At 46.0% G+C, this 20,489-nt stretch overlaps 1 protein-coding gene across 16 annotated transcripts in view; it reads left to right on the top strand.

Annotated features, from left to right (window-relative positions):
• Positions 1-20,489, top strand: part of PCBP3 (poly(rC) binding protein 3) — a 458,297-nt gene that overhangs the window by 391,586 nt on the left and 46,222 nt on the right. For 15 of the 16 annotated variants that reach the window (XM_023541009.2, XM_064279588.1, XM_064279589.1 and 12 more), the window contains 4 exons: positions 12,714-12,868; positions 14,999-15,022; positions 16,449-16,481; positions 16,839-16,955. In XM_023541009.2, the coding sequence (XP_023396777.1) occupies positions 12,714-12,868; positions 14,999-15,022; positions 16,449-16,481; positions 16,839-16,955 (329 nt within the window). The remainder of the gene's footprint in view (positions 1-12,713; positions 12,869-14,998; positions 15,023-16,448; positions 16,482-16,838; positions 16,956-20,489) is intronic. The other variant, XM_064279587.1, reaches the window with a different exon arrangement.

A 20,489-nucleotide genomic window follows, 5' to 3' on the forward strand; every position in this document is an offset into this window, starting at 1 on the left:
CTCAGATAAAACAGTCATCCCAAGCGAGATAAGTAACTTTGTCTACTCTCTCCTACTTATCTGAACCCTCCCCTCCCCTTCCCAGGTGGCTTCATTAACATTGGAATTTCCTGAGCCAGAGAGTGAAGTGCACTGTGGTTTTTTTTTTTTTTGGTCTTTTCCTAGCCCATTCTCCTGGCCTGAGAGAAGCAGCTACAAAAAACTCAGGGACCAAAAATCCTTCCCTAATTCGACTAAAGACACAGAACCAGCTCCAGCCAAACATATGGGATCCACAGTCTTGGGCTTTCATCCCTACAGGGAACAAGGTGGCTATTATAATGCAAAGGCAATTCTGATAGGGATCTGACTGTAATTGTTTTAGCCGATTACTGGAAAGACAAGGTTGCCAGGTCTGATATCTCTGGTATTCAACAGAGCCCTCACTGACCCACAACAGGGAACTGAGGGCTGAAGCTCCCCCCAGACCACCTAGCCTCCTGCCTTAGGGGTCTAAGGAGGGTGACACCTACCAAACTGTAGAGGTACTTGCATTGGATACCTAAGGTACAGCTGCAGAGCCCACCCACCAAAGTGTTTTAGGAATAGAGACACACCTACCTCACTGGCACTTGGGGGAACCCTGTCAGCATCCTGCCCCCCCGGAGTGTGAAACCCTGCTGCTACTAGAATCTGGTACACACAACTATCACCACTACTTCTCTAGGTGGATATGTGACAGTCTGCACCATACACTTGATGACCCAAAATCAGATTCTACTCAAGAGTAGTGAATGGACTCTTAGGCTTATATATCTGGTAATAGCCCAAACCAGCTGGTAATAGGACATAAGTGATTCAAGGGCTACAACAATCAAGACAGCACAGTCTAGTAGCCCATCTACGTATATTGAAAGAAAACAAAACAAGATAAGACTCAGTGAGCAAATATAGAATAAATCACTACATTATCTTAGAGATGGCTCGGAGACAGCAGTCGATATCAAACCACATATAGAAGCAGACCATGATTGCTTCTACAACTCCCCAAATTAAAGAATCAAAATCTTTCCCAAATGAAGATACAATCCTGGAATTGCCAGATGCAGAATATAAAAAACTAATTTACAGAAACCTTCAAGACATCAGGGATGACCTCAGAAATGAAATAAGGCAATCTACAGAAAAAGCCAAGGAACGCACTGATAAAGCAACTGAAGAAATCAAAAAGATTATTCAAGAACATAGTGGAAAAATTAATAAGCTGCAAGAATCCATAGAGAAACAGCATTCAGAAATTCAAAAGATTAACAGTAAAATTACAGAATTAGACAACTCAATAGGAAGTCAGAGTAGCAGACTCGAGCAATTGGAATGCAGGGTGGGGGATCTGGAGGACAAGGGAATTGACACCAATATAGCTGAAAAAAATTAGATAAAAGAATTAAAAAAAAAATGAAGAAACCCTAAGAATCATGTGGGACTCTATCAAGAAGAATAGCTTACGTGTGATTGGAGTCCCAGAACAAGGAGGGATAACAGAAAATACAGAGAGAATAGTTGAAGATCTGTTGGCAGAAAACTTCCCTGACATCATGAAAGACGAAAGGATATCTAACCAAGATGCTCATCGAGCCCCATTTAAGATTGATCCAAAAAGAAAATCACCAAGACATATTATCATCAAACTTGCCAAAAACAAAGATAAAGAGAAAATTTTAAAAGTAGCCAGGGATAAAAGAAAGGTCTCCTACAAAGGAGAATCAATGAGAATAAGTTCAGACTACTCAGCAAAAACCATGCAGTCAAGAAGGCAATGGGATGACATGTATAGAGCACTGAAGGAGAAAAACTGCCAGCCAAGGATCATATATCCAGCAAAACTCACTCTAAAATATGAAGGTGAAATTAAAACATTTACAGATAAACACAAGCTTAGAGAATTTGCAAAAGCCAAACCAAAGCTACAAGAAATACTAAAGGAAATTGTTTGGTCAGAAAACCAATAATATCAGATACCAGCACAACACAAGGTCACAGAACAGAACATCCTGATATCAGCTCAAATAGGGAAATCACAAAAACAAGTTAAGATTAATTTTAAAAAGAAAAAAACACTCCAAACCCAGAATCATTCAAGTCAATATGTAAAAGATCACAATAATCAAAAAGAGGGACTAAATACAGATAGGCATAGAACTGCCATATGGAGAGGGAAACCAGGCGATATAAGACAAGTTAGGTTTTTACTTAGAAAAATAGGGGTAAATATTAAGGTAACCACAAAGAGGTCTAACAATTCCCTAACTCAAAATAAAAACCAAGAAAAACATAACAACTCAGGAAACACAAAGTCAAATACTATGAAAATGAGGAACACACAAATTACAAAGAAAAACATCTCAGCACAAAAAAGTAAGTGGAAAAATAAAATTGTCAACAACACACATAAAAAGGCATCAAACTGACAGCAATAAGCGCACATACTTATCTATAATTCCGCTAAATGTAAGTGGACTAAATGCACGAATAAAGAGACACAGAGTCTCAGACTGGATAAAGAAACACGATCCGTCTATATACTGCCTACAAGAGGCACACCTTAGACTTAAAAGATGCAAACAAACTAAAGCTCAAAGGATGGAAAAAAATATATCAAGCAAACAACAAGCAAAAAAGAACAGGAGTACCAATATTAATTTCTGACAAAATAGACTTGAAAGTTAAATCCACCACAAAGGATAAAGAAGGACACTACATAATGATTAAAGGGACAATTGACCAGGAAGATATAACCATATTAAATATTTATGCACCCAATGGCAGGGCTGCAAGATACATAAAACAAACTCTAACAGAACTGAAAGTGAGATAGACACCTCCACAATTATAGTAGGAGACTTCAACACAACACTTTCGGAGAAGGACAGGACATCCAGTAAGAAGCTCAATAGAGACATGGAAGACCTAATTGCTACAATCAACCAACTTGACCTCATAGACTTATACAGAACACTCCACCCAACAGCTGCAAAGTATACTTTTTTTTCTAGCGCACATGGAACATTCTCTAGAATAGTCCACATATTAGGTCATAAAACAAACCTTTGCAGAATCCAAAACATCGAAATATTACAAAGCATCTTCTCAGACCACAAGGCCATAACAGTGGAAATCAATAACAGAAAAATTAGGGAAAAGAAATCAAATACTTGGAAACTGAACAGTACCCTGCTGAAAAAAGACTGGGTTATAGAAGACATTAAGGAGGGAATAAAGAAATTCATAGAATGCAACGAGAATGAAAACACTTCCTATCAAAACCTCTGGGACACAGCAAAAGCAGTGCTCAGAGGTCAATTTTATATCCATAAATGCACACATACAAAAAGAAGAAAGAGCCAAAATCAGAGAAGTGTCCCTACAACTTGAGCAAATAGAAAGTGAGGAACAAAAGAATCCATCAGGCACCAGAAGAAAACAAATAATAAAAATTAGAGCTGAACTAAATGAATTAGAGAACAGAAAAACAATTGAAAGAATTAACAAAGCCAAAAGCTGGTTCTTTGAAAAAATTAACAAAATTGATAAACCATTGGCCAGACTGACTAAAGAAATACAGGAAAGAAAACAAATAACCCGAATAAGAAACGAGATGGGCCACATCACAACAGACCCAACTGAAATTAAAAGAATCATATCAGATTATTACGAAAAATTGTACTCTAACAAATTTGCAAACCTGGAAGAAATGGACGAATTCCTAGAAAAACACTACCTACCTAAACTAACACCATCAGAAGTAGAACAACTAAATAGACCCTTAACAAAAAAAGAGATTGAAACGGTAATCAAAAAACTCCCAAGGAAAAAAAGCCCCGACCCGGACGGCTTCACTGCAGAGTTCTACCACACTTTCAGAGAAGAGTTAACACCACTACTACTAAAGGTATTTCAAAGCATAGAAAATGACGGAATACTACCTAACTCATTCTATGAAGCCACCATTTCCCTGATACCAAAACCAGGTAAAGACATTACAAAAAAAGAAAATTACAGACCTATATCCCTCATGAACATAGATGCAAAAATCCTCAACAAAATTCTACCCAACAGAATTCAGCAACATCTCAAAAAAATAATCCACCACGACCAAGTGGGATTTATACCAGGTATGCAAGGCTGGTTTAATATTAGAAAAACCATTCATGGAATCCACCGTATAAATAAAACAAAAGACAAAAACCACATGATCTTATCAGTTGATGCAGAAAAGGCATTTGACAAAGTCCAACACCCATTTATAATATAAACTCTCAGCAAACTAAAAATTGAAGGAAAATTCCTCAACATAATAAAGGGCATCTATGCAAAGCCAACAGCCAATGTCACTCTAAATGGAGAGAGCCTGAAAGCATTTCCCTTGAGAACGGGAACCAGACAAGGATGCCCTTTATCACCACTCTTATTCAACATTGTGCTGGAGGTCCTAGCCAGAGCAATTAGGCTAGACAAAGAAATAAAGGGCATCTGGATTGGCAAAGAGAAAGTAAAATTATCTCTTATTTGCAGATGACATGATCTTATACACAGAAAATCCTAAGGAATCCTCCAGAAAACTACTGAAACTAATAGAAGAGTTTGGCAGAGTCCCAGGTTATAAAATAAACATACAAAAATCACTTGGATTCGTCTACATCGACAAAAAGAACATCGAAGGGGAAATCGCCAAATCAATACCATTCACAGTAGCCCCCAAGAAGATAAAATACTTAGGAACAAATCTTACCAAAGATGTAAAAGACCTATGCAAAGAAAACTACAAAGTACTAGTGCAAGAAACTAAAAGGAACCTACATAAGTGGAAAAACATACCTTGGTCATGGATAGGAAGACTTAACATAGTAAAAATGTCTGTTCTACCAAAAGCCATCTATACATACAATGCACTTCCGATCCAAATTCCAATGACATTTTTCAATGTGATGGAGAAACAAATCACCAACTTCATATGGAAGGGAAAGAAGCCCTGGATAAGCAAAGCATTACTGAAAAAGAAGAAGAAAGTGGGAGGCCTCACTCTGCCTGATTTTAGAACCTATTATACAGCCACAGTAGTCAAATCAGCCTGGTACTGGTACAACAACAGGCACATAGACCAATGGAACAGGATTGAGAACCCAGGTATAAATCCATCCACATATGAGCAGCCGATATTTGACAAAGGCCCAGTGTCAGTTAAATGGGGAAAAGATAGTCTTTTTAACAAATGGTGCTGGAATAACTGGATATCCATTTGCAAAAAAATGAAACAGGACCCATACCTCACACCATGCACAAAAACTAACTCCAAGTGGATCAAAGACCTAAACATAAAGACTAAAACGATAAAGATCATGGAAGAAAAAATAGGGACAACCCTAGGAGCCCTAATACAAGGCATAAACAGAATACAAAACATTACCAAAAATGACGAAGAGAAACCCGATAACTGGGAGCTCCTAAAAATCAAACACCTATGCTCATCTAAAGACTTCTCCAAAAGAGTAAAAAGACCACCTACAGATTGGGAAAGAATTTTCAGCTATGACATCTCCGACCAGCGCCTGATCTCTAAAATCTATATGATTTATGTAAAACTCAACCACAAAAAGACAAACAACCCAATCAAAAAGTGGGCAAAGGAGATGAACACGCACTTCACTAAAGAAGATATTCAGGCAGCTAACAGATACATGAGAAAATGCTCTTGATCATTAGCCATTAGAGAAATGCAAATTGAAACTACGATGAGATTCCATCTCACTCCAACAAGGCTGGCATTAACCCAAAAAACACAAAATAATAAATGTTGGAGAAGCTGCGGAGAGATTGGAACTCTTATACACTGCTGGTGGGAAAGTAAAATGGTACACCCACTTTGGAAATCTATCTGGTGTTTTCTTAAAAAGTTAGAAATAGAACTACCATACAGCCCAGAAATCCCACTCCTGGGAATGTACCCTAGAAAAATAAGAGCCTTTACGAACAGATACATGCACACCCATGTTTATTGCAGCTCTGTTTACAATAGCAAAAAGCTGGAAGCAACCAAGGTGTCCATCAGCGGATGAATGGTTAAATAATTTATGGTATATTCACACAATGGAATACTACGTATCGATAAATAACAGTGACGAATCTGTGAAACATTTCATAACATGGAGGAACCTGAAAGGCATTATGCTGAGTGAAATTAGTCAGACGCAAAAGGACAAATATTGTATAAGACCACTATTATAAGATCTTGAGAAATAGTATAAACTGAGAAGGACACATACTTTTTTGGTTACGAGGGGGGGAGTGAGGGAGGCAGAGTGGGAGAGGGTTATTTACTGATTAGTTAGTAGATAAGAACTACTTTAGGTGAAGGGAAGGGCGATACTCAATGCAGGGAAGGTCAGCTCAACTGGACTGGACCAAAAGCAAAGAAGTTTCTGGGATAAACTGAAGGCTTCAAAGGTCAGCGGAGCAAGGGCGGGGGTTTGGGGACTATGGCTTAAGGGGACTTCTAAGTCAATTGGCAAAATAATTCTATTATGAAAACATTCTGCATCCTACTTTGAAAGGTGGCGTCTGGGGTCTTAAATGCTAACAAGCGGCCATCTAAGATGCATCAATTGGTCTCAACCCACCTGGATCAAAGGAGAATGAAGAACACCAAGGCCACACAATAACTATGAGCCCAAAAGACAGAAAGGGCCACATGAACCAGAGACTTACGTCATCCTGAGACCAGAAGAACTAGATGGTGCCCGGCCACAATCAATGACTGCCCTGACAGGGAACACAACAGAGAACCCCTGAGGGAGCAGGAGCTCAGTGGGATGCAGACCCCAATTCTCATAAAAAGACCAGACTTAATGGTCTGACTGAGACTAGAGGAATCCCGGCAGTCTTGGTCCCCAAACCTTCTGTTGGCCCAGGACAGGAACCATTCCCGAAGACAACTCATCAGACATGAAAGGGACTGGACAATGGGTTAGAGAGAGATGCTGACGAAGAGTTAGCTACTTGTATCAGGTGAACACTTGAGACTGTGTTGGCATCTCCTGTCTGGAGGGGAGATAGGAGGGTAGAGAGGATTAAAAACTGGCAAAATTGTCATGAAAGGAGAGACTGGAAGGAGGGAGCGGGCTGACTCATTGGGGGAGAGTAAGTGGGAGTATGGAGTAAGGTGTATATAAGCTTATATGTGACAGACTGACTTGATTTGTAAACTTTCACTTAAAGCACAAGAAAAATTATTAAAAAAAAAAAAAAAATTATTAATTACCAGTTACCTATAGGGCGATTTTCAATCTGCTTCCTGTATTTATGGTTCCTGGAGGAGGGACTGGGCTGGAGTGACTGGCGCTGGGCTCTGGCCAGCTCTGTGATATTCTAGACGTTCCCTTCTCCTGTCTCCGTGCAGAATCAGGACAGGGCTGTGTGATCCCACTGAGGTCACGTCTCCCAGCAGAGTCATCATTTCTCAGAACATAACTTCCTCACAGCTGCCAAGTGCCTAGTCTTGCCCAGCAGGACTCTCCCCTGTGGTGGACAGCACTTGGGTTGTCTCGCATCTCCCATTCCCATCCCTGCTGAGAGGAGGCACTCAGGTTCACTGCCTCCACTTCTTCACCCCTCTCCCTATCTCCCATAGTCTGGCCTACCCCACCCTCCATGTTACCAAAACCAGCCACTTTATATAGGGTCAGACAGTAGCTGGTTCTCACCTTTCACCTCTCAAGACCTTCTCACGTGTGACTGCCTTTCCTGCTGGCACCTGGCCATGTCTTTGCTTTACACGGACTCATCCATGTAAACTGAGCTTCGTTAACCCCCCACGGGTTTTAGGTAAAATCTGAACAAATATACTTTATACTTCTTGTGGACCATATCTACACTCATGATGATTATAACTTTCATGCATTAAACAGTCCTTCCGTGTGCTTCCTGAGTGTACCTTTGTACGCTGGGAAAAAAAAAAAAGGTGAATCTTTCTTTCCATCTCCTCCCCACTGTGGCTTGACTGCATCTGCGCTGACATAATGCTGGGTGTGTGTCATCTTTGCAGACGGAGAACTCAGGGCAAAAGTACACAGGAGGCGAAAGCTCAGAGAAGGGCTGTGGGATGTGGACCCAAGGAAAGGGGGCTCTTCTGTATCAGATGTGAACCCCGCGTAAGAGCTGTCAAAAGTGCAGCACAGACCTTGTGACACTTTCTTCTCCACCTCCTTCCTAGTGCCTGTCTTGCCACAGTGTGCCCAGGTGTGAGCGTGGGTGCCCAGTGCCTGTACTTCCACGCAGATGCATCCCCGGGCTCCTGGAGTGCCTTATCTCAGGGACTCAGTACTCTGTGACAGATAGCAGACCATCTGGTCACCCAGGATGTCATGTATTGAATTGTGTCCTCCAAAAAATATGTGTCAATTTGGTTAGGCCATGATTCCCAGTATTGTGTGGTTGTCCTCCATTTTATGATTGTAATTTTATGCTAAAGAGGATTACAGTGGGATTGTACTACCACCCTTACTCAGGTCACCTCCCTGATCCAATGTAGAAGGAGTTTCCCTAGGGTGTACCCTGCACCACCTTTTATCTCTCAAGAGATAAAAGGAAAGGGAAGCATGTAGAGAGTTGGGGACTTCATATCACCAAGAAAGCAGCACCAGGAGCAGAGCATGTCATTTGGACACAGGGTCCCTGTGCCTGAGAAGCTCCTCAACCAGGGGAAGATTAAGGACAAAGACCTTCCAGAGCTGACGGAGAGAGAACGCCTTCCTCTGGAGCCAACGCCCTGAATTTGGACTTGTAACCTACTAGACTGTGAGAAACCCTGGTGGCGTAGTGGTTAAGTGCTACAGCTGCTAACCAAAGGGTTAGCAGTTCATATCCACCAGGCGCTCCTTGGAAACTCTATGGAGCAGTTCTACTCTGTGAGTCGAAATTGACTCGACGGCACGGGGCTTTTTTACGGGGTAAACTGTGAGAAAATAAATTTCTCTTTGTTAAAGCCATCCATTTGTGGTATTTCTGTTACGGCAGCACTAGATGACTAACACAGGGCCATGTCCATTACTCCCCATGTAGTTTCCTGCTGCCCCAGAGCCATCTTTTCTCCCTTCCTACCAAATCCTGTTCCTACGAAAGGATTTCAAGACCAGGGGAGTCTGGGCCTGGTCCTGTCTCTCACTAGTTTTATCATTTTGGACAGTCCATTATACTCGAATCTCCCCACCAAGTGCATGCGACCACTTTGAAAGAGCTGCAAGGTGCCAGTACCACACTCTCTTCGTTAGTGCAACTTTAGAGTCAGACAGTGTGGTATTGGCATAAAGATAGTTAAAGATAGGCAAATAGAAATAGATCAGTGAAGCGAGTGGAGTACAGAAATAGAGCCACACGTGTATGGTCAATTGATTTTCATCAAAGGTGTAAAGGCAATTCAATGGAGAAAAAGTAGCCTTTTCAACAAATGGTGCTAGAACAATTGGATATCCATATGCAAAAAATGTTGACTCAAAATGCATCACAGACATAAATGTACCATATAAGGCTATAAAACTTCTAGAAGAAAACATATCTAACCTTGGGTCAGATGGAGATTTCTTAGGTATTACACCAAAAGCACATAGAAGAAAATTTTGATAAAGTGGTCTTCATCAGAGTTACAGACACCTCTTCTTGGAAAGACAACTGTTAAGAGAATGAGAAATCACAGATGGGGAGAAAACATTTGCAGATCACAAGCCGAATCCAGAATACTTAAAGAACTCTGAAAATTCAATTAAAAAAAACTTAATTTCTTTTTAAATGGGCAAAAGATTTTTACAGGTACCTTGCCAAAGAACATATCTGATGGCAAATGAACACATGAAAATCCATCCCCAGTGAGGCCATTGGCTTTACCCTGAGACACAGGCGCCAGGCAGGTGGAAAGGGATCAGATTCTGCACGCACGCTGTAGGTTGGACTGGCGGGATTTGCTGGTAAGAGAGGCCAGATGCGGAAGAGAGAGGCTCCCTGCAGCCCCCAGGTCTGGGCCTGAGCACTCGGGCCAATGGGTGGATGAGGGTGACTGCACATGTCAGATATGGCCACAGGCAGCTGTCCCTGGGCATCTAGAGATCAAGCTGCTACAACCTTGTTCTGGGCTCCTGCATACCTGGAGATGGTGTCAGCATGAAGCCAGCATTTGAACCGAGACTGGCTGGCTTACCACAGATAGACAGGAAAGGTAAGGCCAGGCCGGCTGGAGCCCCTTGCCAGGCAGGTCCTTACGGGTATCTGCACCAGCTCTGGGCACTTTCAGTCCCTTTGGTGGGTGACCACTGTGTCTATCCTCTCCCTGCCAGGTCCCCTTCCCAGTTAGAATAAATGAATTACAAATAGGTTAAATCCCAGTGGAAACCCTGGTGCCGTAGTGGTTAAATGCTTCCGCTGCTAACCAAAGGGTCAGCAGTTTGAATCTGCCAGGCGCTCCTTGGAAACTCTATGGGGCAGTTCTGTTCTGTCCTGTAGGGTAGCTATGAGTCAGAATTGACGCGACGGCACTGGGTTTGGTTTGGTTTTTTAAATCCTAGCACCAAAGAGAAGAGGAGGGGGATCCCAGACAAAAGCGGGAAGTCCCCCGCCCCCTAGAGGTCTGCGTGGTGGGGAAGGGCATCCCAGAGGCCCTGGGGTGCGCCTGCCTCATGCCCCTGCCCCCCCAGAGCAGGAGGGTTTTTCCTGTCAAGGGCATGAGTCACTGGTTAACTCAAAGGCTAACCAGGACGGCTCCTTATCTCCCACCAGTGCAAAGAAGGTGACATTAACAGCCTCTCCGCCGCATAAGGAGGAGGCAGCAGCGACCCGTGACTGATGTGATGGCTGTTCTTAGCCCCGGGCGCCCGCGTGCTGGCCAGCGTTGACCCACTTCCTCCTCTCCACCAGGAATGTTACATAACAGATGGCCACAGGGCCCTGCTGCCCGTGACCTAAAGGGAGTGTTCTTAACTCAAAAGGAGACAGGAAGCCCCAACTGGCGTTTATGAATCCTGACTCATATAAATGGGTTTTTAAAAAGGGATTGGCTGAGCTTACTGACTGGTACCTGTTTGGGACTCGGTGGTATTTACTTGCTGCCATGCTAATTGTTTGAACTGAGTCATTTCCTCCTCCTCTTTCTACGACCGCACTTCATGAGCACCCTACTCCTCATCAAACGTGCAGAAGCGGTGATGTGGGTAGTGCTGTCCAACATAGCCAGCCTCCTGTCGTGGTGGAGGTGTCCTCTGTCTGTGCCGTCCAGGCAGCAGCCACCAGTGTGTGAGCTGCTTGTCTAACCCCGTATGGCCAGGGGTTGCCATATTGGACAGCGAAGCTGTCTAACGTGAATATCCTGAGAACTCTTTTCAGAAAGTTCTGCTTGCTGCGTATTATACCTTCACGTTCAAATCCTTGTTGTTCAGAAAGTACCACTTTATTATGAGTAATAATTACAACTAGTAGTCTGAGTTGTTTGTGGACCAAGTTACTGGCAAACACATTTTTAAAAACATGAGTGTGTAATTTAGAATCCTCGTCAGTGTCTTTGCTAACACAGAAGCTTGTCAGTAGCTGTCACTTTTTACTCACCTGCCCATCACGATGGTTGTTCTCTGCAGGTGTCTCTTCACACGCATCACGTAGGTGGTTTGTGTGCGTCTATGCTTTGTTTTTGTGTTTTCCTCTTAGCGTTTTTCTCAGCACAAATATTTTGATGAAGGAAAAAAGCATTTGCCCCGACTTTCAAATAGTCACCTCTTCTGTGTATACTGGGCCCTACCTTTACAGGTTAGATCAAAGGGCAGCCGGCTGGGTGGCACATTACATGCAGGCCCTGCCCTGGCTGGCCTCCCCCACCACCCACCCTTCTCAGGCCGTCTATTCCTGCCCTGTCCCTCGTCCCTACCCCAGGCTGTCCTCCCCTGCCCCCCTGCAGTGAGCAGAGTTCCTGGCCCCCTTCTCTCCCTTGCTTGGTCCTGAGTCTGGCTCAGGCTATGTACGCGCACCACAAATCTCTCTGAGAGTAGAAGCTGTGTATCATTTTAGTCCCTTGGCAAGCAACCCCTCATCATACCGTTTCTCTCTCAAATGCGCAAATAGGATTTTCAAACCAGCCAGGAGCTTGGAGACAGTAGGGCAGGCCGATTCCTGGAGGACCTCACCCAGAGTTCGGTTTTCTTTTAAGTGAAAAGGGAAACCTCGAAAGGTCTGGGCTGGATCACGTGATGGGCCTGAAGTTTTACGGAGACCACCCTGGCCCCTGCATGGTGGAAGGCCCAGCAAGGCTGGCCTCCATGAGCCGGAGGGGAGCTGCTGCTGAGGGCCAGCCATGGGGCAGGGGCAGGGTGTGTCCCAGATCCTGTGATGGCAGAGTGTGGGGACAGGAATGAGGTCAAGGACGGCCCCCAGATTCTGCTTGAGCACCCCATGGACCACTTGCTGAGATGGGGTACGGCCAGATGAGGGGCACCAAGTGGGGGAGCTGGGTCAAGTTGGGTGGCCAGGTACCCATAGTCATTCACGGGCCTTCCTGCTGCAGGTTCTGTGGCACCTCCCAGGCCTTGGCCTCTAGACAGCACACCCCATGACAGCACCATCTCATGGCCATCCAGGAGCAGAGCGTCCTTGTAGGCCAGTACGAGAGATTGCCCTCAGTTCACAGCAGCTGTGTCTTCCCTTCCCAGGTGACACTCTCTGGGCCCCATCCATCCTTCCTCACGACGTCATCGGCGTCTTAAGCCAGCGCCCACAGCCGCACTTTGGGAGAAGGATGGAGTCCAAGGTCTCAGAAGGTGGCCTGAATGTGACACTGACCATCCGCCTACTGATGCATGGGAAGGTACAGGTGGAGGGGGGACATGTCAGAGGGGACACTGGGGCAGGGGGAGGGGTAGCTGGCCACTAGGTCTTTGGTTTTCATAATTAAAAAATAAATAAATGAACATTTTGACACAGAGCAATTGCAGGCACAGCCCGAATAACAACTCACCTGAGCATTCAAGATACTGATGCCAGTTGGTGCCTGTCGCCAAACACCTGGCTGTGTGTCCTCTACATACAAGGGTGTCCCCCGTGGCCACCCTATGCCCATCCCAGCTGGGACATTAGCATTGGTAGACTCCTGCCAGCTGGCCCTCAGCCCCATTCCCATTTCCTAGCCCTACCCTCAAAACAGAAGACCCCGTGCCTTAATTGTCACCCTCTAGTCCCCTTCAGGAAACCCTGGTGGTGTAGTGGTTAAGAGCTATGGCTGCTAACCAAAAGGTCGGCAGTTCAAATCCACCAGGCGCACCTTGGAAACTGTATAGAGCAGTTCTGCTCTGTCCAGTAGGGTTGCTATGGGTCGGACAGCAATGGTTTTTTTTTTTTTTTTTTTTGGTTTTGGTAGTCCCCTTCGATCTGGAATCATTTCCTTCGTCTTTCTCTAACTTCCGTTTCTGGAAGTGACCGTCCATTAATCATAACTGTGATGATTTCTGTCAGTGCTCAGACTGTCCCTGGCCTGGCCAGTGGGCACCCCTTCACACTGGCCCTGTATCCTCACAGCAGGTCCCCATCTTCTCTCAGCACCCCCTCACTCTGGCTCAGAGCACTGTCCACGCTCATCTTGGACGCCCTCTGCCCCAGTCCTGGACCCAGCCATCTTTCCAAGGAGCCCTGGTTCCTCGTGTTGGTTGGGGAGGACTTCAGGAGCCAGGATCCAGGCATGAGGGGGGATTTGTCACTCATGGGGCATTGAGGCTCCTAGACAGAACTTGTGTGTGTGTGTGCACGTGCGCCTGGACACGTGTGTATAAACACACATTTGCATAATTTTTGTTTCTGTATTTGTCTCTCTCTGTTAAAACCTGTGAGTTCACCCCAATACCTCCACATCCAATCGAGAGCCCCAGGCTTCCCTGGGTTTTCTCTGTTCTGTGTGTACGCTGAGAAACCAGCTCCCGGTGTCTGTGTGAGGCCTCGTAGGGGAGCTGCCACAGCCAGAATTCTAGTGTCAGCAGCTCTGGCTCGTCCTAGATTTCCCATCCCGGGCAGATGGGGCTCACATCCAGAAAGGCTGGCTCTGGCATCCAGGGCCAAGGACCAGCCTCAGCCTTCTTCCAGCTATGGCGGCAGTTGGATGAGGTTGTCGGCAGCTGGAATGCACAGCATGCCAGCTCTCTGGGCAGCAAAGTAAATGGCTCCCACTCCAGCAGCAGCACAGCCAGATCCTGCCTAGCTGTCCGGCGCCGGGCACATGCCCACGTGGCGTGGGTGGTAGCTGAGCAGCCACTGGGCTCTGCAGTCCCTGCTGCCCCCACCCCCAGCCCCAGCCCCAGCAGGCGGTGGGCCTCCACCAGGGAAGTTCAATGCCAAGGACCGCACTGCACTGAGGAAACGGCTGAGACTTGGTCAGCGCTGCTTTTGGAGCTGAGGAGCCAGGCTGGCATTGCCTGGCAGTGAGGGCACGGGGCTCTTCATGGGCAGCAGCTGGGGGCAAGCATCCCAGAGCCACCTGCAGGTGCTGGGCTTTAGGGCGGCAGCCACTTGTGGACATTTTTCTGTTAGCATGCTAGCTTTTAAAAATAAGTCGGATAACAAGAGCAGTGCAGCTTGTCCTTTAAATCACAAAGTCAGTGTATTTTATTTTTTATAATTTCCTGCAGGGTTTGCTGATGCCTCAGGTACACAAATAATATGCCCCCTGGATTGTTTACCTGGAAAGCAGTCAGCCTGCCCTCCTCTTGGGTTTGTAGAGGCAGTGCCATCCTGGACCCTGGTAAAATGGGCGTGGAGGCAGCCTCCATGAATGGCCCAGGAAGCCAATAGTCAGTGGGAAGGGAGTTCCCCCAGCGCTTCCCTCTGGGCAGATTCTGAATCCCCTTCCCTCATTCTGAGAGCAGGAAGGGAGGAGGGTTCTCACAGCCTCTCTCACAGACTTTCTTCATGCTGCACTGTGACGTCATTCTTTCTGTGTTTTTCCCAACAGGAAGTTGGAAGTATCATTGGGAAGGTAATTATCAGATGAACCACATACTTTGGGGGGTTCCCTGGAAGGTGAGGCATGAGAACAGTAGCTGCAACCACCTGATGCTGTGCCTGGTGGTCCCAAAGTGGATGGGCAGCAAGGTTTTGCAGTAGATAGGACCCCCTGTTGAATGCTAAGTATTTCCTGTGGGATCATGCCCTCTTACCCCTGTAAGGAGACCCCCTCCTTGCCTTCAAGTTCAACCCATTGAAGCTGGCCCCAGAGAGCAGCCTGCTCGTGCTCTGTGAGAAGCTGGGAAGGTATCCTCCTGCCCTGCCCACCCAGCATAGCCTTCCACTCGGGCCTGGCCTGTCCTTTTCCTGGGCCTCTCACACCACTCCAGAGGAGGTGGCCATGGGGTACACACCTGTCAGCCCCATGCCCGCACTTTACAGTGTGCACACAGCCCTGCTGGCCCTGTGCCTGCACTTTACAGTGTGCACACACCCCTGCCAGCCCTGTGCCTGCACTTTACAGTGTGCACACACCTCTGCCAGCCCTGTGCCTGCACTTTACAGTGTGCACACATCCCTGCTCACACTTTACAGTGTACACACACCCCTGCTCACACTTTACAGTGTGCACACACCCCTGCTGGCCCTGTGCCTGTACTTTACAGTGTGCACACATCTCTGCCCACATTTTATAGTGTGCACACACCCCTGCCTGCACTTTACAGTGTGTACACGCCCCTGCCTGCACTTTACGGTGTGCACACGCCCCTGCCCCCACTTTACAGTGTGCACACGACCCTGCCTGCACTTCACAGTGTGCGCACTCCCTTGCCCACACTTTACAGTATGCACACGCTCCTGCCCACACTTTATTGTGTGCACACACCACTGCCCCCACTATACAGTGTGCACACACCCCTGCCTGCAATTTACAGTATGTACACACCCCGTCCACACTTTACAGTGTGCATAAACCACCCCCGGCCCCGTGCCCACACTTTACAGTGTCCAAACAGCACTGCTAATCCCTAGTCCCGTGTCTGCACTTACAGTGTGCCTACACTGCCTGTGCGCCATGTTTGAGACTGGGTGCCAAGTCAGGTCACCTTGGTCTGAATCCCACCCCAGTCTACCTGCTGTTTGCCCTTGGGCAACTGCCTCCACCCCATCTTCCTGTGCCTCAGTTTCCTTTCCTGTAACTGCCTCAAAAGGCTGTGGGTAGGACTAAATGAGTCGTAGCCCATGTCAGACTCGCAGACAGCACCTGGTTGGCGTGGGCCTGGGAGGACACTTGCCACTTGTCATACTAGTTTATGCCTAGAGGTTCGGGCTGTCTGGGCTGGTGCAGGTGGGAGCAGAGAGGCAGGAAGCAGCCGGCATCATGCAGCCACAGCACACTGCATGCTGTCAAATGGAAGCTGAGTGACACCGTGTCCTTGTATCTGATGTAATTTCAGAAGGGAGAGACTGTGAAGAAGATGCGTGAAGAGGTGAGTGTGCTGCCTGCACCATAGACCTGCCCTCGGATGGGAGAGAGCACATGAAGGAGGAGCGGTGACCTCACCTTGGGTGCAAGTGTGGAAGTGGGCTGTGCCACGCTCCTGTGCAGTCCCTGTACACGCTGTATTGAGTGTGGCAATTTTGGTGATGCTGAGTCCCTTTGTTAATTAAAATGTCACTGTAAAGGGTATTACTGACAAAGATTTTGCTACCAGTGCTGGGTTTACCAGTCAGGCGTCCAGCAAATTTGTTTGCTCCTGTTGTTGGGGACCAGCCAGGGAAGCCAGGTTGTATATGTATTTCTGTGTGTGTGAATTGGGTCACGGGATCTGCTGGCTCCCCTCTAGAGTGGTGCAAGAATCAACATCTCAGAGGGAAACTGCCCAGAGAGAATTGTGACCATCACTGGCCCGACGGATGCCATCTTCAAGGCCTTCGCCATGATCGCGTACAAGTTTGAGGAGGTAAGAAGCCCCTTTGTGAAGACAAATGTGGAATCTCCCCCTGGGCAAGGGTGAGAGGGGCCTAGCCCTCCTCCCCACTGTCTGGACAATGGGATGCCGGTACAAGTGCACCCCAGGCTCCCCGGAAGCCTGCTCTGCCAGGGGGTTTGCTCTCGTAGCTCCTCTCGCCTCCTCTTCACCCAGGCACTCTTCCCTGATCTGGTCCACCTGGTATCACACCATTGTCTCTCCCTTTTACTTCTTGAACCAGTCATTTCTGACACAGGTGTTGGGGCAGCCCACCTCACCGAAGGCTCCTCAAACCCTGCCCCCAGAGCATGCAGCTCCGCCTAAACGTACCCCATCCTCCACCCAGGGTGCACTGCCTCCACTGACCCGCAGGCCGTACTAACACCCCAGCAGGCCCCCCACCCCAGTCACACAGGCCTCTCTCTGTTCTTCCACAGCCATTACATAAGCCTGGCTAGCATGTTTCCAGTCCCCAGATGCCACCTGCCACTGCTTCTCAGCCACTCACCAGCACTGCAGTCAGTCCCCCTCTGGTAGAGCTCTGTGTAACTTGATTTAGCTGTGGATAGATAAAGACAGAGAAAGACATAAACGTGTGCGTGACACTCCTTCGTACTGTTGTCAGTGAATTAAATCTGAATGTTTTGATGTGTTTCCAGTTTTTTTTGAAATTACCAAAAATTATTTAAAGATACGTTTAGTCTTTATGAAAAGAGAATGATCAAGCTGGTGATAAATTTTTCTTTGAAAATTAAGTAATGGGACAGACTTTGTGGAATAAATGCCGATCACCCACGTGAGAACAACCCCCCCCGAAAGGAAAAAAAAAAACCATTTGCCATCAGATCAATTCTGACTCATAGTGATCCTATAGGTCAGAGGAGAACTGCCCCATAGGGTTTCCAAGGAGCGGCTGGTGGAATCGAACTGCTGATCTTTTGGTTAGCAGCTGGGTTCTTAACCACTGTGCCACCAGGGCTCCATGTGAGAACAAGGGGGCTATTTATCCAGCACTTTTGCAGCAGTGTTCAGCCCCATCGCTGTTTGGCAGAGACCCAGAGGCAGCAGGGGAGCAGGACAGCTGTATGGTAAAAAGGGGAGGTTCAGATGTGCATTGATGGAGGTGTTGGTGTGGGAGTCTGGGGTCAGCTAACTAGAAGCAGACACCCTGTGTGATTGTTTGGGGACATATTTGGCTTCTCCTATTGGTCCTGGCCAGGTTGGGCCAGTGCTGTGGAGGTTGTGGTTTCACTTCCCAGGCTGGTTGCTTCAGGGGAGGTGGGTCAGAGTTCAGTTGTCAACTGCAGTCTGACCGTTGTCTGTATATTTAGTCTCTCAACATCTCGGAGGGAAACTGCCCGGAGAGAATTGTGACCATCACTGGCCCAACGGATGCCATCTTCAAGGCAGTCCCCCATTTTGGTCATTATCTCATTTGAGAGAGATTCAGATCTTCACACCTCAGTGTGTTCGGTCATTTCCATAGTCACTGTACACTGAGATCTTCTTGGCCTTTTTGTTGTTTATCATCATGGCCATCTGATGAAAGCATGGCTGCTCAGGAGGTTTTAAGACACTGAATGGAGTGCAGTAGACCAGTGTCATGACCACCATGACAAAAACAAGAACAATTAATAGTCCTTGCAAGATGCTTTGGAACCAGGACCCCCAATTAAACAACCCATACCAAGAGAACAAATCCCATAGGCCATGAGGATCAATCTTAGACAGCCAAGTAGCTTTATCCTTAAAGCCATATAGCCTGCTCTATTTTGCCTGTTTCATTGACCTATGTACAGCAATAAGTATTACCCATGGCACAGACACCATCAAGACTAGCCAACAAGAAATCTAAAGCAATGTGGTCATCCATAAGTACTTGTGCCAATGAGTTGAGACTGATCTGTATTCCATCTAGGGCAGGAATGGTATCATTAATAACTTATGGCAGTGGTAGTGATAGATTTCTTACAGTCTTCTTTATTTATATGAGAGCCACTGAAGAGAACACTGCTCTGACTGTTCACATAAATAGTGTATCGGTAATTCCCCCAGATAGAGTGCCACAGGGTGGCCTCGTTTGGATTTGCATCTGAGTCGGAATTACCAACCTTGAGAATCTACAGAATTAGAGCCTTTGTATACACATAAGCCTCAGAGTGCTATTCCTAAAGTGCATTTAGGTATCCTTGGCCTAAAAGAAGTAGTATCAGATAGAGGCACATGGAGATCCAGCTAAAAAGCAGTTGTTCATAAAACAAGGTCAGAAACAAGGCTGTACATTAGCTGGATTACATACACGTTCCCCCACTATCCAAAAGTAGAGCGTTCCCAGATCCAACAAATAACCTACCACATCATACCAAATAACACATAAGACCTAAAATAACACTAACATATAGTGAAAACTGAGGTGCTAAGTATACTTCCTGCGGAAGAATCTTGGCAATACCACTCTTGCTGCTCAGAGTGTGCACTGCCTCTTTAACAGCTTGCTGCAAAACAAATGCTGAATGCTATTTCTACTTTTTTGTCTTTTTTCATAAAAGTGAAAATCGTCTTCAGATGTCTTTCAGTTGGTGAAAACAGGTACTAACGTAGGTCTTCTGTAAAAGTGAAGTGGCGTAAGGTGAACTTTTGGAAAGCAGGGATACATGTACTTGGATCTCTATTAAAAAATGGCAAATATTTGGTCCATCATCCTATGAAGGTTGTTGAACTTAAATTTAGAACGGCCTAGGGTCTGATCGATGGATTGTAATAATTGGTTCATTTTCTGGAAGAGAAGGACACTATCAAAGTCACAGGTTGATTTGTTTAAGGTCAGTTGTCTGCGTAGGTGCAAGTGGAAATGCCATTGACTGTAATTCCCTGTGTCCTCATTGATGAGATGGGAATTGCACAGAGATTTTATCATTGGAGTCTGATGATAGATGGCATATCCAGCAGCCAGTAAGACTGAGGGCAGTGGCTACTGTTTGGGATAATGTGATAATAGCATTAGAATAAGTATATTCTGACCTAACAATTATTGTAAAGAGAGAAAAGAGTAGAAGGACCATTATGGATGGACAACAATCAGAGTTCTAAAGTCAATGGGATGAAGAATGATTGTAAGCAAGCAGTTGAGAAACAAAAAAGGAATTATACAGGAGTCTTTGGCATGGGCATGAATATGGATCTCTTCCAGTTAGTTGGCCAGGTAGCTGTCTTCCAGATTTCTTGACATAGATGAGTGAGCCTTCCAGCATTGCATGCATTTGCTGAAGCATCTCAATTGGTGTTCTGTCAATTCCTGGAGACTTGTTTTTCACCAGTGCTTTCAGTGCAGCTTGGACTTCTTCTTCCTTGAGTACCGTAACTCTTGATCATATACTTTCTCCTGAAATGGTTGAACATCAACCAGGCCTTTTTGGTACAATGACTCTGTGTATTCCTTTCATCTTTTGATGCTTCTTGCATCATTCAATTTTGACTATTATTTAAATTTATGCATCAGCTACTAATATCGAAGATGAAAATTGA

The sequence above is a fragment of the Loxodonta africana genome, chromosome 2 (genome assembly GCF_030014295.1).
Source record: "Loxodonta africana isolate mLoxAfr1 chromosome 2, mLoxAfr1.hap2, whole genome shotgun sequence".
In the NCBI taxonomy this organism is placed as follows: Eukaryota; Metazoa; Chordata; class Mammalia; order Proboscidea; family Elephantidae; genus Loxodonta; species Loxodonta africana.